This window comes from Sprattus sprattus, assembly GCF_963457725.1.
Source record: "Sprattus sprattus genome assembly, chromosome: 15".
NCBI lineage: Eukaryota > Metazoa > Chordata > Actinopteri > Clupeiformes > Clupeidae > Sprattus > Sprattus sprattus.
In genome coordinates this window covers 17,245,353-17,267,845 of record NC_137913.1, presented here as the reverse complement: position 1 = coordinate 17,267,845, position 22,493 = coordinate 17,245,353, and the positions used below count along the sequence as shown (strand labels likewise).

General features: G+C 44.6%; 1 protein-coding gene across 2 annotated transcripts; it reads right to left on the bottom strand.

Annotated features, from left to right (window-relative positions):
- Positions 1–62: 62 nt before the first annotated feature.
- On the bottom strand, positions 63–19,484 carry kdm2ba (lysine (K)-specific demethylase 2Ba). 2 transcript variants are annotated; one of them, XM_080853199.1, is made up of 10 exons: positions 19,301–19,484; positions 11,080–11,334; positions 8,643–8,786; positions 7,648–7,734; positions 6,550–6,996; positions 5,209–6,311; positions 4,723–4,886; positions 4,229–4,390; positions 2,478–2,696; positions 63–1,877 (listed from the first exon to the last, which is right to left on the bottom strand). In XM_080853199.1, exons 1-10 carry the CDS (start codon positions 19,355–19,357, stop codon positions 1,696–1,698), a joined length of 2,820 nt encoding a protein of 939 aa, XP_080709325.1. In that variant the 5' UTR covers positions 19,358–19,484; the 3' UTR covers positions 63–1,695. The 2 variants fall into 2 exon arrangements, with proteins under 2 accessions (XP_080709325.1, XP_080709326.1); XM_080853200.1 differs by having other exon boundaries at positions 6,550–6,987.
- Positions 19,485–22,493: the final 3,009 nt, after the last annotated feature.

Sequence of the window (22,493 nt, the reverse complement as noted above, 5' to 3'; positions counted from 1 at the left end):
CTCTTACTGCGAAAACAATCCTGTATCTAAAAATTCATAGGAATAAAAAAGCACACAACATATCAGAGAAATATACATTTAATCACATTCATCTCAGTTTCTTTTTTAAGAATTTACAAATATAAATAGCCAAATGTACATGGTGGTGTGTGGAAGTGTGTATAACTTTAATTTAAAGTGGTTTTTAAACACAAAATTAACCAGATGGCACAAACTCACTTCCCTGGTCTGAAGATCCTGAGAAAAATTCAGAGCACTATAAAAGTAAATTATAATAATCATTATTATGATCGCAACAATAACCATCTTTAGTTAATTCTTTATCATTAAAATAATAGCTCAGTATTCTTTAAACCTCTGTATAGTTGCTATCTGAAGTAAACCATCTCCACATTCATCTTTATTGGCCCAGGACTACATGGCTACATCCTGAACTAGGTGGTAAGAAATAGGGTTTGTGTCTGACCAAAATAGGTGTTGTGTCTGACCGAAATAGGGTTTATATCTGACTAAAATTAGGGTTTGTGTCTGACTGAAATAGGGTTTGTGTCTGTCTAACACATGAATGGGATATTGACGTAAGTGCAAACCCTAAACCACCAACACATGCAGACAGAGCCAGTCAAACAGACATCCAGTGCTGGCAGTCCTCTTTCAGTAATTAACCAATGCATCTATGAATGTCTGCATGATTCAGAAATATCCACCACTACCATTTCCCCATGGTGAAACACTGTTTGAATTTGTGTAGTGACCCTTGAGGGGTCATGGCTGTAGTGTATGGGTATGTACACACACACACACACACATACACTTCCATAAGCCAGCAAAGGGTATGAAGGCTAAGCATGATGGGTAATGTGGCACATGGCACTGTATCGAAATAAGACCTCAACACTGTAACAAGCTAGGGCACAACACTCAGAATATACTAGAACACCTCGAAAGCAACAGACAAGGAGGGAAGAAAGAAGAGTGTGGTCTCAAAGGAGAAATGTAAGGACCTTAGATGGCCGTCCTGGAGTGCATTCAATACCATATACATACAGAGAAGAACAAAAACAACATATTGAGGCAACAGAGAATAATGAGTTTTACGTTATTATCATTTTATATATATATATATATTTATATGTATATATAAAAATGCAACTTTTGAACATAGCAAAAATAACAACAAAAAAAGATTTCACACAACCTGAAATCTTACGACATGATTTTTTTCTCCTTTTTTGTACAAAAAAAGGCCTCACCGGCACAAACAACAAACCCCCTCATGCTGGGTTTGTCTGCACAGAAAAACTGTTGCCAGGGAGGGACGCCTCCTCCTTGGTGGGACCAGCCGAGGGATCTCGAGCCTTCCTCTTCTGTATGTCCTGTGGGCTTGTCAGTATGCCTGAACACCATGTCTGATTATGTGTGATTGTTCCCATCTGCTGTTATTTTATTCAACAGCTTAACTTTGCCCAAACCAATAACTTCTCATCTTCTCATCCCATCCACACTCAGAGGCCGGCCCTTTCAACTAAATTACCACAAACAAAACAAATCCAAACACAACAAAATGTTCTGGCATCCACCCAAATATGCAAGTGTTTCTTTATGTATTTTAGTGCAAAGTGGGGGTTGAGTTTTGGTGGTTTATGGTTAGTTTGTCTTATTGTTTTTGCTTACAACGTCCCCGAATGTGACAGACTAGCTGAGCTTCTGCAGCAGCTTGTCTTCGCGCAGCCCGAATGGCACGCTGACTGACATCTCGGCGATGAAGCGCTCGCACGCCTGTCTTGTCACTTGCTTGCAGAATCGAAGGTCGATCCGGCAGATGCTGCCACAGCGCTTGAAGTAAGTCAGCGACTGGTCTGTCACTCGGTTACACACTGCCAGGGGACAAAGACAAGGAGGGAGAAAGAGAGTGTGAGTCACACAGAGAAAGAAAACATGAGTAAAAGTGTACTGTAATGCTGTGATGAGATGGACACAGGTATGTTTACATAATAGAAAGAGGAAAATGAAGAAATTACAACTCACTGGCAAATGCTTGGAAGGGAAGTGTATTATACATGTGTGTGTTTGTGTTTGTGTGTGTGTGTATGTATGTATGTGTGTGTGTGTGTGTGTGTGTGTGTGTGTGTATGCATGTATGTGTCTGTGTGTCCATGTGCGCGCGCGCGTGTGTGCGTGTGTGTGTGTGTGTGTGTGTGTTTGTATGCGTGCATGTGTGCATGTATGTGTCTGTGTGTTTGTGTGTGTGTGTGTATGCATGCATGTGTCTGTGTGAAATTACAACTCACTGGCAAATGCTTGGAAGGAAAGTGTATGTGTGTGTGTATGCATGTATGTGTCTATGTGTTCGTGTGCGTGTGTGCGTGTGTATGTGTGTGTGTATATGCATGTATGTGTCTCTGTGTGTGTGCATGTATGTGTCTGTATTTGTGTGTGTGTGTGTGTGTGTGTGTGTGTGTGTGTGTGTAACCTACCAGACAGGTTGACCTCGGTCAGGGAGTCTCTGGTGGTGTTGCCGGCGGCGGTCAATAGGTTGATGGACTGGTCATTGATGTGGTTGCAGTAGCTGAGGTCCAGTCGTGACAGCAGGGGCATGTTCTTGATGATGAGCCTCAGGGAGCTGTCTGTGATGTCTAGACCCGCCAGACGCAGGTCCACAATGTTCCTTAGCTTACTGCGCGTGTCCATCTGACCTACAGGGCCGCATCACAACAAGAGTCAAACACCTGACCGGGTCAACTTAACATTAAAGTCAAGATGTTCTAATGCACAGCATAAGCAAACCGTCAGAGTCTAAGTGTTTCTGAGAGACACTCTACCACTTGAGGTCATGTTGCTCTTAACTGACAGGATTCGAAAGACACTACTGTTCGAACATTTTCAAGGTTGTTTTTTCAGATATTTTTAGTTTCAGATTGCTGACCCAGCTTTTCTCTAGAATGACAGAACAGTTTCAGTTCAGCTTCAACCTCAGGCACCAGACAAAGAGTGCTGATTTGAAAACTCCTTTTTACACAGGAACTATTTTTGTTTACAAGAAGACAATTTCATAGTTTATTGTCCTTTTATCAAGTGTGACCAGGGACATAGTCATAAGGTGAGAAACAAAATGTATTGTCTATTTAAGTATCTAAATTGTGATTACAAATGTTGAAGCTTGTTTTCACCATTCTTGTAGTATGTAAAAATGCAGGGGTTTTTGTCCTTTTAAAGACCAAAAAGAAACCCTTAGACATTGAGACAGCCTGGGGAGACCAGCAGTCAAACGTAATAGGGAGAGGTACAGGCCCAGAGCTATGCACAACAAATCCACCAGAGGTCAGTTTGGTGCCAAGTATTTTCCAGCAACATTTGGAGCGAGTTTCAATCTGAGTAAGTAGATCAGTGCTTGCAGGTTGGTTGGTTTGGTTCTTCTGTGGGTCTCTGAGGTTTGTATGACAATTTGTATGTAGGTCGCTAGGTGTTTTGCAACTCTCTGTGGCTTTGCCTTTAGCCACATATTAACCATTTCAATACAGGGTGCCATTTCCCATTAATTGTCAAATCTGCTGCACGCATGCAGCTTGCCTCACAGACCAGACAACAGATGGCACACCTCTGTATCGCGGCTTCAGCTGGTTTAGTCTTTGCAGTTTGCTGATAAGCAAGTTGTAGCATTTTTAGTCTGTCAAGCACATGACTGATCAAGATGCGTCGATCGGAATACGACATTTTGCATGCCTCTGTGTAACGGAGATATTCTTGTGCCTCTGTGTGGCCATCCACTTGGGTGGGTGAGAGGGGCTTTGTGAGGCTAGACAGAGAGTTTGTATGTAGGTCACTTAACGTTTTCATGTTTCAGTGTCTCTCCATCTGGCCAGCATCTCAGTTGAGTGTTCTTTGGCAACTTTCATGGCAAGGTGAACACTAGTATTAATCTGTCCACTGCACTTTACATAACATGTGTTACAAGGCCACAACAAAAAGAACACATTACTAAGAACCATCGCAGCAACATTTATGGCCACTGATTACATTACCGTAATCTGCACTCCTGGGTGGTAACTGATTATCTTGCTTTAAATTGGGGTTTGTTCTATTTATATTTTAATTAGAAAATGCATATATTTGTCCAATAGTAGTCTAGCACATCCATGTATTAAAAGTTTTAAATGTGAATAACATTTTTAAACATGGTTTGTTCCATTGTCCCAGTGAGGCAGGCTGGAGCGGTGTGAGGAGGTACCTGGGCGGTTGTCGGTGGGAGGGGAGAGCAGGTCTCTCATCTGGGCGTCCTTCAGGCCCTCGACCCACTGGACGTCCAGAGTCCTGAGCAGAGGACAGGAGGAGGTGCAAAGAGCCGATACAGCCACCCATGAGCAGCCCGACAGGAGCAGCACCCTCAGACCTGTTCACACACACACACACACACACACACACACACACACACACACACACACACACACACACACACACACCGGAAATACAGGCCAACATTTAGACACGTAGTTAGATCTACAAACATGCACAGAGATTCAAAGGTACAGAAAGATAAGGACACTATATAAACAGGTATTGCACATGTTGCTGATTTGAGCTGATTATGGATTGAGTAAGAGAGATACATGCTAATATTGAAAACAGAGTCTTTGATCAGATCACAGTACAGTTTTCTCAGGCAGACACACACATATCTGAAAGTTTAATAAAAAATAATACAAAAATATGTATGAACTGTACCTGGTAGCCTGTTGATAAGCCAGCTGAGCTGTTTCTTGGAGATGTTGGTCCAGCTAAGGTCCAGAGTGGCAGGCTGTCGGCGTACAATTCCGCTCAGCATCAGAGGAGTGATGGACTTGCAGCGGTTTAGATCAATACGTGTCCACAGCCTCTTATCACAGCACCTAACACACACATACACAAAGTAGTTATTAAAGTGTTTAAATATGAAGTTACACATTGCCAAGCATTTGAGTTCCCCTACAAGTACAGCATTTTAAAGCTGAATTTGAATAGGCACGATGAGACACCTGTTATAGGCTAAATGAGGTGTGAGGCTAGCAGAGCTAGCATCTCTGAAGCTAGCGGAGAGGTTTTACAGGGATGAGCCATGAGACTTTTCAGTCATACACATACACATACACATACACATACATATACACATACACATACACATACACATACACATACACATACACACATACACACACAGACACACATCCTCACCAGCGGTTCCATGTCTTGCACACGCGCATGCAGACGCACAGATCCTGATGCGTCATGTGACTGAAGATGGCCAACCAGGCCTCGCGCTGTGCCACGTGGCTGCGTCCGTCTGCTAGCGGCAGGCGCTCGGGCGGGGGGCTGATGGGTGGCGGCCGGATGACGTGGCGCTCCATCTGCACGCACTTGGGCGGCGAGCGCGGCGGTGGCGGTCTCACGGCGGGCGAGCTGCGGTTGAAGCCTAGCGGCGTGATCTGCGGCGGGCCGTAGAAGTGGCGCAGCTCCCACGGTGTGCCGTTCATCTCCCTAGCACGCAGGTGCGGCCTCTCCCCTCCTCCGCCCCCGCCCACTCTATCCATATCCCCGGCGCGTCCGTCTCTCAGGCCGCCCAGCAGGTTGCCGCCGGTCCCGTTGCGGTAGGGCCGCTTGGGCTCTTCGTTCTCGCTGGCCTCGTCTTCGTTGTCGGGCCCGTCGCCCGGGTCGCCCCGCAGCGGCTGGCGGTTCTCGTTGGCCAGCGTGTCCTCTGTGCGCTGGATCTCCAGGTTCAGCTCTTTGCTCAGCTCGCTGCTCAGCTCGCGGTTAGGCAGCCTCCGCCTCCTTCTGGACTGTGGCTGGCCGGGGTGAGGCTGGGTCTGGGCCTGGGCCTGTGTCTGGGGTTGGGAGTGGGGGTGCGGGTGGGGGTGCGCAGACACCCGCGACGTGCGGGTCGGAGGGGTCCTCTCTGGGCCGCCGTCCCCACTTCCACCCCCCTCACTGCTGGGCCCCGCCCGCGGAGAGCTGCCCAGCGATTGGTCGCTCTCCAGAGAGGCGGGCGTGGCTCGCAGGGGTCCGGGGCTGCGCTCGCTCCGGCGGCTGCTCCGCTCTTCCTCCTCGTCCTGCTCCTCGTCCTCTTCCTCTCCTTCGTCTTCCTCCTCCTTCAGCCTATTGCGCCGGCCCTCGTCTGTTCTGGACAAACGTTTCACTGTGAGTTTGTCGTCTTCCTCTTCGTCCTCTTGCTCTCTCTCGGAGTGTTCGTCCTCCTCTTCTTCTTCGTCTTCGTCTTCTTCGTCCTCTTTCTTGACCTGAGAGAGTTTGGGGATCAGGGGATCATCACGCCAGGATTTCTTCTACAAATGAAAGAACATAGGCATGAGTCAGAAGAACTATTCACTCCAGCGTTTTAAATGTACTATTAATAAACTGTATTTTTGTATCTGTGTTCGTGCTTTTGTGAGAGAGAGAAAGCGAAAGTAAAAGAGAAAGCTGTTTGAGGTGTGTGTGTGTGTGTGTGTGTGTGTGTGTGTGTGTGTGTTTTAAGCACTTCATTTGTATGCTTGATGCGTGTGACAACCTCCATCTGCGTACCTTCCTCCTGGCGTTGGCATTTTCTTGCTGCTCCTCTTCGTCGTCATCTTCAAACAGCTTCCTCTTCTTCCTGAGGAAGGCCGGGATCTCGGGCCGCGGACGGGGCAGGCCGCTGGGCGTGAGCAGCGGGGGCAGGCGGCCCGTGGGTGGGCCCGAGGACTCGTCCGTTCGGAGCCTTGGCGTGTCCTCTCGCTCGCTCTTCCGCTTCAGGCTCAGGGAGGAGGAAGAGGAGGAGATGGTGGCGGTGGAGGACGCTCCACCCAGAGCTCCTGCAGGGGAGAGCCCGGTGGCTCCGAGGGCAACTCCGGCACCGCCTCCGGTGGAGGAGGCAGAGGGCAGCTGGTCCCCGTCGTCCCGCGCCTCACGGCCTAGCCTCTGCTCTCGCAGCAGCGATCCAGGCAGGTTGGACGCGTATTTGAACCCTGGTCCCCGTTTTTGCTTGACGACCAAAAGGTGCGAAACGGGGGAAAAGGGGGGAGACAACTTTATACCTTATGCTTATTAGAGGTGGGCATTCAGGAAATAACACGTGCAGAGACGTGCGGAAATGTGCACATGAGACATTCACACACACAGTGGCGTTACACACCTGTGCTTGTAATTCTGTCCAAATACAAAATGAACTAAATTAGTTTTGATGATGACTTTCTACACCTCTCAAACATCATAGCTGCCCACGTCTGACTTCCTACATCTCTCAGACACCACAGCTGCCCACGTCTTTTCTTGGTTTTGAAAGCCGTATTTTTGTAGTGCATGTGTGACCAGTGTGTTTGTATGAGAGAGAAAGAGAGAGAGAGAGAGCAAGAGAGAGAGAGAGATAGAGCAAGAGAGAGAGACAGATAGATGTGTGAGTCATCTGATCATCACTTCAACAGGAACTAAATGAGAGCAAAAAAAAACAGGAAACAAATGTCTACTCCAGTCTGTGTATGTATACACTCAAGAGATCCATGTGAACATTCTGCTTTCATAAGCTACAGAACTTATACAAGAGACCAACTCCAACTATGTTGAACTGCAAGTTTTACCCAAACAGACAAACAGAGTGCACACCTCAGCATACATCATACTGCACGATATTCCTCAGATACTTACTTTTCCTGTTTTCCCGGCGTAATTGCATTTAGGGCATTCCCAGCAGTTGGGTAGCTCGTCGTTCACCACTCCAGACACGTCCTTCACCTGTGACAGACAGACAGAGGGCGGGAGGAGAGAATTAATGGTTGAGAAACAGTGACAGGGCTGCATGGGAGAGCCACAGAGGAACTCAGAAAACTGAGTTTGTTATGCTAAGCGAGCTCACCACAAAGCTGCTTAAAAAGGGAACTGGGTGTGCTAGTGTTATACACGCCCACACACTCTCAAAACACAGACACACACACAGACATTCATTCTTCCTTTTTCTCTTACAATGTTGCAAAAACTATGAAAAACCAACACATAATGTGCAGTGTACACACACACACTTCGTAACAAAAAGATATGATACAAATCAGCAGGTTAACTTTAATGGGCGAGATTACTACACATTTCCAGTCTTGCCCAAAGTTGGTCAGTCAAGGACTCCTGCATACATCACTCTATCCACACGCTTACCAGTCAACTGGGCTCGTTTGCATTTCTGTGTTTCCACCTTGCACATGACACGCAGTAACGACATAATCTATTTGATGGAATCAATGCTAGTTCAAGGCTAACTGGAATGTGGTGGCAATAGGACATTCATTCATTCTCCCCCCGTTTTATTTTTAAATCAACAGGAAATGTATACAGATCTCTCAATGTGTGTGTGTGTGTGGGGGGGGCTTTCATTAGTATTATATTATACTTCATTTCAAGAGCTGTATCTACAAGATGTTGAGGCCTCCCATCTTTTTGATATTTAAGATTGTTTTGACCTTTTTGTCACTAGTTTTTGACAGAATATGATATGTGAAATCTAGGATCTCTGATCAACATGAGAGTTTAGAGTCAATGTTTAGTGCAGTGGGACATCAGTGTTATACCTGTGGTTCTAGGTGAAAGGGGGTTAAGGTGTCTGACCCTCAAAATAACTTGTGTGTCTTTGTGGGGTTTTTGTGTCATCTGACCTTCAGGCAGTTGGGGTGAACGATCTCGTTGCAAATGGAGCACTCCATGAGCATGGCGTTAAACTTCTCCTCCTCCTCGTCCAGCGTGTCCTCCTTTCCCGCCTCCCCGCACACTACACACACCGCCGTGTGCGGCAGGACCGGCTGCAGTGCAAACAGGTAAGCAAACAGGTAAGCAAACGAGCCAGGGACAGCACAAACAGACACAGTGCTGCATAGCAACACAGCTCCTCAAGTTGCAATAATAAGTAACAGGTTGTTTTCAGTGCTAGCATTAACTTCAATGAGAAGGAAAGCTAACCCCTCTCCTGTGGTTATAATTAAAAAATGCTCTTACACCAAGCTTGCACAATCACTTGAGGATGGTCCAACATGTCCAACGTTTAGAATACATTTTTAATACAGAGTTGTTAAATTACAATTACTAATCAAAATGTTAGTGATTGGAAAGAGGTTCGAACACTTTCGAAATAAATGATTGGGGTACTGCCGAATTGTATGGAAAATCCTGGAGATGACTTCATTATAGTCTAAGGATCCAACCCACGAACTAGCAACCTTCTGATTACTTAATGACTCTACCTCCTGTACCACTGTCGCCCCCTGGCATTATGATCCACAAAAGAATCTGCAGAACCTCAGTCAGTGGGTGGGTGAAGACGGATGCTTAAGGTTGTGTTGGCTCATTAAAACATTCTGGCTGGTAAAACTGGTTTGACCCAGGGTCGCTACACATATAGACATATTCAGGTTTGAAAGTCATTAGAGTGTTTGTTTGAGAATAAATTAGTTGAGATTAACTCTTTGCCAGTTAATGACAGAAACAGTAGAATTTCATTTGTGAAAGAGGGGCAGAAAAGTGGACACCAATCACGTCCAAACAGTACTGTCAAATGGGACAAAGCGCAAGATTGGAGATTGTTGGCTGATGTCGGAAGGCAACTTCAAGCTCCCTAGTGTATTGTTGTGACAAATATAAGACCAGGGGGGTAGTCGTCGTACGTGGTTTAGTGACAAACCTGGACAAGTTCACTCAGAGTAAGTGGTAAACCTCCTAATAAAAGAACCCCCATTGGTTCATTCTCCTGGCACTTACTCTGAGTTAACTTATCCAGGTTTGTCACTAAACCACGTATGACAAATACCCCCCAGACATGATGATGCTTTCTTGAGTGCGAATGCATTGTTTTCTTCATTGAGTTATTGATTCCGTTTGAAGATGCAATTGAGGAAGCCTTTGAGAGGAAGAAGCTGAAGTATGCAGATCTGCGGCTGGAAGTTAGAGAACAAGGTTGGCACGCACACACAAGACCAGTAGAGATAGGTGTTAGAGGCTTTGTAACTGAATCGACCACAATACATCTGTTGGACTGTGGTTTTTCGAGGACGGTCACTCAAAGGAGCTTTAAAAGAGTTGTTGAAGCTGCTGAAAAAGCACACCAGTGGTTATGGCTTACGCACTCGAAGACTACTTAGGGACATGTAATTTCACCTGTATTACGTGAAGAGGCTGTTGTCGTAAGTTGTTTGAGTGTCTAAGGTGACCAGGGTTCAAGGGATGCCAGACACCACTTTTAAGCCTTATGAAGGTGTTGTGGGCCTAATTCAATGAAACAGTGATGAAGTTTCACCTGTGAAATGCTCACAAAGGCATCTTTTTGTTAAGTTAAGTTTTGTTGAGTATCGGTTTGATGGTTGTAGTGCATCATGTTGTTATAATACCAGGTTGTTGGGTATGAGTCCTTCTATGTGTCAGTGTGAGGTTTGGCCACTATCCACAACCAAGTCCCCAACCAATAGCATATTAGCATATTAACAATAAAATATGAACCTATTTTCCTGTGCAAAACAAACAAAAAAGAATTCTGTGCAAATGTTTTAAACTTACATGTAGAATATATAACTAATTTTCCTGCTTTGCATTTTTTTGCTGTCTACATAGGCTCCAATCATTTTGCAGCATGTGCTCAATTTCGAGTGCAAACTCTCAGCAAACAATTAAAGGTAATCAAATGTAATAAGTAACATTTCTTTGATGAAGTTATTACTGTAGTTACATTACTTTTTTAACAGGGTAACCAGTAATCTGTAATCTATTACATTTAAAAAGTATCCTTCCCAACCCTGCCCTATTCACAAAGCATCTTAGGCCTTAAAGGAGCACAGAGTATTTCACAAAGCCCCTTGGTGCTCAAACTAAGTCTGGGAGGACTCCTCACTCACTAAGACCATCTCTCACACAAAAGAAATGGCAGATAGCACGCCAGATTACAGACTGCCATGCCCATTATTTGTAGGAGTTTCTCCTCCATTGGCAAGTTAGGAGCCACTTTCAGCCTTATGCTGCTTTGTGAATACAGGCCCTGATCTCATCATTTCTGGCTCTCTTCTCTACATTGTAACATCCCTGGATTGCAGAAAACCACGAGAGACTCACCGCAATGCACTGCCTCATGATGCATGACTGCTTCATGCGTCCCGGCCCGCCGAACTTCTTCATGTCCTTGCAAAAGTGGCACTCGCCACACTCCGTCCGCACGCATGCCTCGCACTTCCTGCAGCGCGTGCGTCTCCGCCGGGCGCCCGAGGCGCTGCGATTGGACGGCAGTTTGACCCCCGTTGACCCCGGCGTGGAGAGCGAGGCGGATGCCGCCGTGGCCATCTTGGGTTTAGGCCGATTTGGAGGGCGCTGCTGTAGGAGGGAGAGGAATGAGAAGGAAATAGGGAAAGAAAAGGAGACAGGAGTCAACAAATGGCTCTATATTGGTAGTACGGTGATGTTCTGCCGTGTCCACAAAAAACAAGAGATGAGAGAAAGCTGCTGGCAGACATCATCTGTCAGAGAGCAGAACACAGAAAAAGAGAAAAACATACAACCAAGGTGAGAGGAAGGAGAGAGTGGATGTACCGTGAAAAAGAGACTGATGGCAATGCGATATGCTGCAGCACCAGATGACTGTTACCTGACTGAGAATGTGTGGAGAATGGCCAATTCAAAATGAGTGTGTGCCTATCTATGCCAAACCTCTAGGTCAGTTCTAGCATCCTTGATAGTTGCCTGCGGGCAAAATGGCACTAATACTTCCTCTGAACAGGAAACGGCTTTGTAATCTTCAAGAAAAAAGTAATCTTTGTAATCTTCAAGAATCTCAGGTTATAAAAACCAAGACTGCTTTCAGTGTGTAAGACTAAGATAGAAACAGACAGGAAAGGATGAGCATAGGATATGTAGTGAGAGAGAGAGAGAGAGAGAAAGAAAGAAAGAAAAAAACTCAAGAAAATATCGGAGGTGGAGGAGCAGGCGAGCAGTACTGCATGGGGATGTCTGTTTCCATAGCAACAGATCATTTTGAGGAGCGATATATGGTTGGAATAAAATCATGAAAAGACTGGAGTAATTGGGGAGGGTGGTTTAATTGATGAGGGATGTGTGTGTAAGAGTGTTTTTGTGTGTTTGTTTGTTTTGTTGATGTTCAGAATGTATCCTTTTGATGTTGGTTCACTTGATGAGTTTGCGCTCGGCCCTGAAGGCAGTTGCACTATGCTGTGTGCCGTACCGTTGCACAGGGACAGCCATCTTTGAACACCACACACACACACACACACACTAAGAAAAACATTGAACCCAGTCTCACCGCACTGCAGCACCGCATAAGGGAGAATCAGCATTACCAGAATGAAAAAAAGAAAAAACTTCATTCTGAAGGAGCTCCAGGATCAGCCTCATATTTCCTCATCAGCACAAAATATGGAGGTTCTCCACTGCAGCACAAGGTCGGCTGAGGGAAGAATCGAGAGTATTTGGCTCCTGGCATAATGTAGAACCAACCAAGCAAACGGCATGACTACTGTAAAGCTACATTGGCACTACCGTGGGCCCTCCTCCAGGTCTGGTGGCTAAAAAGAGAAGTGAGGAGCTTCAGTGGACACCAGGGTGCCGAGCCTCAGCGTGGGCTCAACTTGTCAGGGATTTAAGGGGATGGCCATCAGAGTTAGCATGTTGCCGTGAGTCATTCCCCATCTATGTTAAGTGCTAACCAGCCGGCTCTTTCTATAACCTCTCAAGTTATGAACAGCCTATGTGAATGTGTACTATTTTAGCATTTCTTTTAAACTACATTTCCCCTTCAGGCCAAATCTGTGCTAATTTTGCGTTTGTTTAAAACTACGTTTCCTGGCGGGTCGTATGTCATAAGACTGTTTTCGATGAAGAGATGGGATCAAACCTCAGAGAATAAAAACCTTGGGGTATGAGAGCAAGGCCAAGAGCATTCCAGCGCTTGCCCCGAACAGCAAAACCACAATAACCAAGAGACAAACAAGACAGGGCCAAGCACACTGTGGCATTCCTGCCCAAATGAAATCTGCCTCTGCTAAATCACAGGATTTTATTAAGAGAGGGACCCAGAGTGCCGGGGACTCACAAAGGCCTCTCTCATTCTGGTGTTCCCACATTCTTTCCCCCTCTCTTTCTCTCTCCTTTTCTTTTCATTCATTTAAGCCTCTGGAGGGAGATTACATGTAGGCCACAAAGAGCAGAAGTACAGATGACTCTCAGCAAGTCTGCCAAAGGCTGGGCAAACAACTGCACCACAGAGACCTACACTGGGCCTAAAAAGACCCGGCAACACATTTAGATTTGACTGATTGGAAGTCCAGGGGGCCTATACTGTGGGTCTAGCCCAAGCACACATCAAGTGTTCCCAGAGAGGATGCTTTGAGGGAAAGACTGTTGAACATAGCGGAAAAGGATATCAAACTGGTTTTGATATGTGACTTTGAGAGTTGTGTGTGTATTGCTGAGAGCTCATTTTTTGCAAAATGCCCATGTCAGCAGAGCTTTACTTGTTCTACTCTGGGAACTCTCGTACTTTGCAAAATTACCTTGCTGCTGTTCGCACCCTGACAGTGGACGTGTACACACACACACACACACACACACACACACACACACACACACACACACACACACACACACACACACACACACACACACACACACACACACACACACCTTTATGCTGAGCCACAGAGTGGTTGGGTCCAACTTCACATGTTACAGCCCCACCTTGGCTGAGTGCTGCAATGGAGCTGATCAAACGGCCATGCCATTCCAGTCACCCATGGGTGCTTTGCTACTCCAGACCAGTAACCCAACACTTGGGCAAGGGAACCAAGAGATTGCATCATCATCACAGAAGCACTGTGCATGCACTGGGTCCTCTCTGGACACCATTTTTAGCAGCCAAGAGATAATGCCAGTTCAGAATCGTGCACAATTCTCTTTAGAACTCAAATAGATGTTTTCCTATGGTATGACCGCATAGTAACACATAATCATAAGTAGCGAAATTGTCAAGTAAGTGTCACACATAATCAGTACATGAAGAGCAACAGAGAAGATCTTCAAAGATCTTCATCAGTGTGTGAGTAATGAGTACATATCTAAAAAATGACCAGGACCGATTATAGAACTTAAATCAACAAAAGCCTCTTCTCCCTCAACGCCAGACCAGATACTTTTTTTTCTTTCGCACCTCTTCTCAAAGCAGGCTTATGAAGGACGAGCTGCAAATGAGGGAGAAGGAGGAGGAGTAGCTAAAAGCATCTACTCTCATCCCCAAGGGAACAAGAACAGCACAGCGAGATGAAGGCGCAAGCATGGTTATAAATACACCCAGTATCTTATTTTTGCATATTCCCATATGCCATCTCCACCAATAACTGAGCACATTTTGTTTTCTTCAGTCATGCCTCCATAACACAATCATTTACTGTAACTAGCTTTTACCACTGTGGCGATCACCAAAGGCGCACCCTCCAGCTTGCCTTAAAATATCTGACAGGTCGTGTAATGAGTTAAGTCGTTGAGTTAAGTTGATGCAAGCACTGTAATGCCTCGGAAAAACAACAACAAAGCAGTTGGAGGTTTAGTGTTTATCAGAGAGACTGATCATTATGTCTTACCTCAGAGGATGTGTTGGAGACAGCTTTTAACTGAACTCGGCAATTTGGTTCATCATCTCAAGAACCCAGCGGACATGAAACACTGTGTTACTGTTTTAACTCACTTCACGCCAGATGTGCTTCACTCTACGATCAAACTTAAAGCCAATTATCTGATGTGCCACATTAGATAGTCTGTGTTGAACTATGGAGATTAGTACAACTTGATACGAATAACGTGCAAAAGCTATCAGGGTTGACAGCAGGCAAAACAGCACAGCTGTATGAAGACACTGTCTGTTTGGAGGTTTTGCAGAGCAACCGCATCCTATTGGCACTGTGACATGGCAGCAATTTTACTGTCCTATCACTGAATGAAAAATGGCCTTGTTTAAATTGGGTTAACAGCCTCATTCGTACTATTTTAGTGCTTGCTTCACAGATTTCTTTAGTGTCTTTTCAGACATCAGTGAAGATTTGTAATTGTACCAACCAATTGTTGTGATCAATGGGGACTACTGAAATGCATCTTTGACAAAAACTCTTATTGTCCAATTGTGTACCTAGAGTTAGAGTAACACACTGCCAGAATCTCATCTTATCCAGAGGCAGGTAATCTTTCGAGGTCAGTTATTTTGCTAATGGGGAAACCTAAGAGCTTTGCCCTCTGAGTGCACTGGAAGGAGATCAATAGCCTCCTGGAAAGCTGCATGGTGTAACAGAAGCTTCATCACCAGGAAGCTCAAAATCGCATTGCATGATATTAAAGGGTAGTCATTATTTGCATAGGTATATTGACAAAAACATCTATGCAAAATAGAACACGATTTGACTGACTTAGTCTAAGTTACTATTTAACTTGCAATTATAAGCACACATAGCTACTGATTGTAACCTCAAATTAGAGGACCAACTGTAAGTTTCGGACATGCCATTTAAAGAGCAGGCTGAGACCGTAGATTTGATCTGGACCTGAGCAACATCTTGGTTCACACTGGTGACATCCTTGCATACAGTCACAATATCTCCCCCAACACAACACACAAACACCAACCTACCATTCTCAACCCAGCACCTCTCTCTTCTATCCCTCAACACCAAACCAATTTTCATGACAAACACGCGACTCACCATCAGAGGTTTCCCCTGTGGGTCTTACCGGCCTGACTATCCCATAATGCCACTGATTTCACAGCCTCGCTGTCAGAAAGTTGTGGGCTAGTACAATGTGTGATAAATGTGATTCCAGAGAAAACCTTTGTGTTTGCATAACAAGATAGTAGCTTAGGATGAATCAACAACAGATTGTGAAGATGGCACACGGGAGGACCGAGACTCAACTCAAAGTTCAAATACTTTCAACAAGTCACAGGTACGCCACTCAGTTGGCATACCTTTGTGGTGTACATATACATCAACAAAAGTCTACCGTGGAAAAGAGCACAGAAACTAATAATAGCTTAAGTTGCTATGTTGTTTGCAAGTCACATGTCGAAAGGCCTCTGAATTCCTATACAATATCCCATTTGTGAAAGCTGGATGACAGAGCTGTTGCATCCCATTGATGCATGTTGCAATACATGGGCACAGCTTAATGGGTTTTTATTAAGACTTAGTGGCAAGAGTGTCAATGTGTACATAAGAGTGTGTGTTTCACTAATGCAGTTCCCCTCCTGTGTTCTAGGCTACAGGCACACACACACCCTCAGCTGACCAACATTTCCCAAAACTCGGCACTCTAATGCTTCAGGAATTCACACATGGTCAGGTTGTGGGTTGATGTAAGCGAGTCAGCCAGTGTACAGCATGACTCAACACTCAATCAAGTGAATGTGTTTCCTTCTCTTGAAGGTGCTGGGCTTTTGTTCCTCCAACAGCTTTGCAATGTAGAGCTACTGTATATCAGCCATGTTTTTGTCACTCTATATTCACTGCAGTGGAAATCTACATGTACAGACAACATTCAAGAGGCCAACTTTTTGAACAGGGAACTTTGTATCACTTCCTGCTCTACAGTGTTTCTGTATACTACTGAAATTATGATTAATTATATAACATAATTAAAATTCCTGACCTCTCGTTTCAAAGGTTGCGCAGTTGTGATGTTGATACCTTTGTTAATTCATGTGTAGGTATTTTTCAAAAGACAACACATCCGCAGACATCCAGTGTAGACACAATCACAGACACATGCTAACCTGCTAACAGTAGCAGGGGCCAGAGTTTGAAGCACTGGTTTAACCGGCCTGAAGTGTATCCTTGGTGTGCCAGAGTAACCCTACTCTCAGAGGCTCCTTTATTGTTCCTCATTCCCACTCTCCTCTCTTCTCCCCTTCCCCCATCCCAAAGAGCAAATACAGGCCTGTCTTAAAGACACAGCGCACCACGAATACACACCCCCTGACACAAAGAGGCACCCAGCATGCAGGGGTTAAAATACACATTCACATATTAGGAGGGGCAACAAGAGCACAATCCTTGAAACTGTGTGTGACTGTGTGTGTGCGTATGCATGTGTGTTTAAGACATACCATCTGTTCCTGTGAGTATATATTTGTAACATATGTGCCTCAAAAGCATATGTATCTACTTGCAAGTGTGCATATGAGAGAGTGAGAGAGAGAGAAAGAGAAAGAACAAGGAAGAACAACCCAAAAAGGGAGACAGAAAGACAGGGAACGAGTGACGGACTCAGTGCAGGTCCTTGCTTGTGGTGTGTGTGTGTGTGTGTGTGTGTGTGTCTTGTGGGTAACACTTGTATGATTGTGCAGCTGTTTATGAACCACTAAGAAAAGGTGTGTTGTTGTTACAGCAAATAAACAGCTGATTACTGGAATAAAGAAGGTCTTTCCAATAAATCATACCCACAAACCCAAACATTATGCCCTCTTACCAAAGAAAAAACACTACATTTGGGATTCAACAAATCTAGCCCGACTCCTCCAAATGCCAGATCACCAAGAACAAAGTAGGCTTAAGTGTCAACAGCCTACCAGAATATGCTCTTAGCACTTCGTTGCATTCATCTCTACACAACAACATGTGTTCTCCTTTTAGTCTAAATAAATATGCAAAGACAACCTTCTGCCAAGTGATGTTATTCTCTGTGGTCTACGGAACTTGTTTGTTTATATATGTGAAATATATCCAGTGTTTGAGTATTAGAGTCGATGATGAACCCTTACATCTGTATGCTGTAGGGTATGTACAGGTGTACACTGATAACAGACCAAATGTGGGACAGAAAGGTTTGTGTAGAACACTGTGGAACAACTTAACCAATGCTGATAGGTAACCTAAAACTTACCTAATTGAATCAGAAACATTTGTATTCTGCTTTTTGGCCTATAAACACCTATACTTTGTCAATTCTCTTCTCAGACATTTAATGAAAGCCAGGTTTTTAAAAAGGCTTGGCTGTGTTGAATTTGTACGAGCCTGGTTACTGCTTTTGATGTAGTGCTATTAAATAATAGTACAAAACTCTGCCACAACGACATAAGCAGTTCAGGTGCTTAAGAGCGGGTAAAAGAAAGTGTCTCTGTGTTTTTATCTCCAACAATTAAAAAACAAATTACCAATGAAAATGCCAAACATTATCTCAAAATGCAGGAGGCAGGAAGGCACGAAGCATCCAAATGTTGTGCAGTACAACGCAAAGTGGGACACCTGGTCACTATATTCATTACCTATTTGCTATGATTATGAACACCCACTCACAAACATCCCCCTCATCACCGTCGAAAAATACAGTAACAGTATGACTCATGTACATAAATGACTGACAGAAAGGGGAGGAGATAAACAGAGAGGACACACATGTTGGGTCACGTTGTTTCATCATTTACCTTCCTCTCCCCTGTTCCAGTGAAATAAATAACTAAAAACCTCCTTCACCTCTGCGGTAAACACACACACTATGGTCAGAATAGGATGCATTTACGATGAAGCAAGAGCTATGATCACCGCAACACTGTTCTGTGAAGCGAAGCGGTGTACGCCACTGTGTTACATGACCTTAGCTGTGTGCAAGTTCACGTGTGAGTGTGTCGGTGTGTGTGTGTGTGTGTGTGTGTGTGTGTGCGCGTCTACATGAAAACCTCTGTGTGATCGGTCTAAGAGAAAATGGAGCTACGGTGGACCTGGACTACAAGGTAAAATCACACAGGAAGGTCAGATTCCTGCCTCAAGCTACAGAGACAAAGCAGAGCAATTTGAAGCATTCTGGCTGGCTTGCTCTCTGCTAAGTGACACACATAGCTAGCAAACAACAGCCATATCCCAGATTCTCCCTTTTTCTCTTCCTTCTGAGCCCTGCTCTCCCTGTCATTCACCCTCTTTCTCTCTCGATCTCTCTCTCCCTCTCTTCCTCTCTCTATTGAGATATCTTTCCTGAATACAGCAGAGAAAGCCACGCTCACGGTCTCTATGACTTTCTCTCTGAGGGATAGGAAGATCAAGGAATGGGGAGAGAGAGAGAGAGAGAGAGAGAGAGAGAGAGAGAGAGAAAACAGAGAAAATATCTGGGAAGAGAGACATGAGGGGGAAAGAGGGAGAGGTAAAGCACATGCAGGCAAACATACACACGAACATAGGCATTTTATTCCCTGTTCTAAAGGCATGTGGCCAAGAAATCTGAGAGGGTAGCAATGGTGTGTGTGTGTGTGTGTGTGTGTGTGTGTGTGTGTGTGTGTGCGTGTATGGAGGCTAACCTGCTCTGTGCTGTCGGAGTCGTAATCCTCATCGTCCGCGCTCAGTGACATAGCCATGGCCGCCTCCTCTCATCGCTTCCCTAACACACACAACACTGCCATGGCTGGAGCCTTCGACTGCTCCTGTTCTCTCTCCCCGTCCCCTTTCTTTCTCGTGCTCACTCTCTTTCTTTCTCTTCCTCTCTGTTGCTCGCTCAACCTCTCGTCTGTTGTTTCTCCCTCCCTCTCTATTTCTCCCTCTCTATTTCTCCCTCCCTCCCTCTCCTTCTCTCGTTCTCTCTCTCTCTCTGGAACGGGCAGCTGCAGAGACACAAGCAGGCGCTAACCTCATGCATATGCGCTGGGAAAAGGCAGAGGGGGCTCGGGCTCGGCCAATGAGGAAGCAGCTGGCATTCGGTTACAGGGTTGCCCACAAAGGGTGCTCATTGTGAGCTAAGGGTCGGTGGGAGAGGGGGAGGGGGGAGAAGCTGGGAGGAAAAGCTTCCACAAAGGACCTGGGGTAGGGAGTAGAGGCAAGATTACCGCATGTAGAAACAAGGGTATAAGCTAGATGGAGCATAAATCAACATTTTCTTTCATATTGTGTGGCAGTACCCACTACATTGAGATTCTATCTCAGGATGATAGAGTAGTTGATTTCCCCCTCCATGTTCTGCCTTAAACAGGAACTGATCGCCAGAGGTTGGTGTTTGATTGCTCTGGCCTGCTCTGCGAGCAGCTGTGGCTTCTGCCTTTGTCTTTTTTTTCTTCACAGTGCCACAGGTTACAGGCATGACACCGTGGCTGTTTGGCACATAGAAGATTCCCTCAAGGATCTTCATTAAAATAACAAAGGCAATATGTCAGTCTCACAGCCCATCTGTCAGAGAGGCTAGTGAAAGCACATAGTATAGCTGCACAAAAATGCTGAATCATCCAACTCAGATGGACTTCATGTAATACCGGAGCAAAGAGTTGCAAGGCTAGTGCACTACTGTACTGGTCAGAACAGTACTCATATCTCATGGAAAGTCTGAGATGTGGGAAATAATATGTTTGGCATTTTAGGGTTTCCAGCCTTTAAAAAACTGTTCTCTTTGTGGATACACAACTGTTGCTTCAAGAAACTAGCTGCTTTCCTTTTTCAAGTCATGGAGGACCCTCTTTCTCCTCGCTTTCTCCCTCAAACACAGACACAAACAGACAGATGTAGGCACTAAACTCTGGCAGCTTCACTGCCGTAATTTGTCCACACTAATTAAACGATTTTTTCCCCCTGGGATATACTGTACATGTTAAAACTATATTTCCGACTCCTCCAAAAAGTCACTTCTCATGTAGTTTAATGTACCACTTCTGCAGCTCAACAACCTCTGCCTTTTTTTAACCAAAACCAAATCTGAAGCAAATGTTCATTAGTTTCTAGTTAGAATCTGCACTAAATGATAAACCCCCTGAATTCTTTGTGGGTTTATGGTCCTCACTTTGTCCATCTTTTTTAACATAGTGAGAAAAATATTTGAGTGTTGGCCCAAATTTGAATCACAGCCATCTTCATCTGCAGCCTCAATCCCATCGAAGCCCAGTACATGCATAATCTCTTTATAAGATTTTGAAGTCTAAGTACCATCAGAATGCAGTACACACACACATAAGGCTGAGACAGGTACAATAAGTAGAAAAATATGATGATTTTTCACTTCAAATTCCAGTAAGTCTATGGCGCAATACATCCACTACCAGGGATGTAATGTCTCTCAACATCTTTATTGAAACGGTGCTGACTCTGGACATCAGGAACAAAAAGAAAAACTAATTTTTTTTGTGTCCAAGTTGAAGATGAACTGACAAACTGTCTAGTTGCCGTTGCTCGTTTTGCATGAATCAGTCCAGTAAGCAAAATAAAAAAACAAGGCAGTAATAAATCCAACAAAGAAAAGCAATAGCTTGATGTTCATAAAGCCAGCAGAGGCGATAACATATAATAACATTCATCCTACAACAACGGCTACTGTATTTTGAGACTACAATGAATCCTCTCTCAAGTAAGCATAATTTAAAAAGAATGATGTAAAAAAAATGTAAAGAAAGATAATGGCTCCCCTCCTGTAAGCAAAGATAGTTAAAGAAAAGGAACACACATTTTCAGAGAAGACAGTGCACTGCAGACAAGGTTGGCTTTCATTTTCAAAATCATAATGCATTTTGCCCCAGAATGACAATCAGGCATATCTTCTAGCTACACCAGTAGGTAGGTGGACATCAGTGTGTTTTATTTGTTTGTTTATTTGACCTACATATAACTGATCAATGAATAGTTTGTTGTAGGCTATAGAACGTTAAGACTGAGAAGGGTGAAAGCCGATCTCTGAAATAGAAGAAGTACCACCTCTGAACAACTGTGGTATTAGCACCTTGTGGTAGATTAACTGTTCTTCATGCCTAAATGTCACCATGATGATGACAGCTATAGCCTCCTGGAGTGTAGGCTACAATCTGACTGCTGATCAAGAGTCTGAATTCCCTGGCTGGATACTGACAGTGATCATAAATAGACTTGGGAGATATGGCGTTCTTGGTTGTCTCTGATACAGGTTTAACTCCATATCAGTGTAATCTAGACTCTGATGCGCACAGTGTGAAACAGAAACAGACTTAATCAAAAACCATACAGAACACTCCATTGGCCAAGGTCCTGTCTCTGATTAACCGAATTTACACCTAGGCCTACTTCCACCCAGTCAAAAAAATCTTACCTCCTGTTGGTGAATGATAACTACTGCATTGGAGGGTCTCCAAATGATGTGTGGCTTTAAGGATATCTGGAGGGGCTAGTTACTATCATCATTGATATAATGGGGTCACGCCATGAGGATTCTGCAAAAAGGAGAAGCAAATATCCTTAATATGGGAACCGCATGTGAGGTCAATGAAGAATCTTAGGATCTGAGTTAAAGCAAAACCTCGTATTCGGCCACTATAAATACGGTTACGTAGAGATAAAACACATGCAGCATTTTGTCAATAACGTTGAAAAATCTAAAGCATACTATTTTCGTCAAACAAGCGGAGATATCGTTTCTACTAGGCTACATTTTAAACTCAATTGACCACAATGCACCCGGGAATCATTGCTTCCTGCCCGTGGACATATCTCAGTGTAGTTTCCTGAGTGAGCAGGAATATGTTGCTACTGTACTTAGGAGGTAAAGTT

Bases quoted from the DNA above. Each gene is read 5' to 3' on its own strand.
- kdm2ba (XM_080853199.1), bottom strand. From the start codon at position 19,357: ATGGCTATGTCACTGAGCGCGGACGATGAGGATTACGACTCCGACAGC. The intron at 6,997-7,647 runs GTAAGTATCTGA...TCGCACCTTTTG, and splicing joins ACGCCGGGAAAACAGGAAAA to GTCGTCAAGCAAAAACGGGG. The intron at 4,391-4,722 runs GTACAGTTCATA...GTGTGTGAACAG, and splicing joins GCTTATCAACAGGCTACCAG to GTCTGAGGGTGCTGCTCCTG.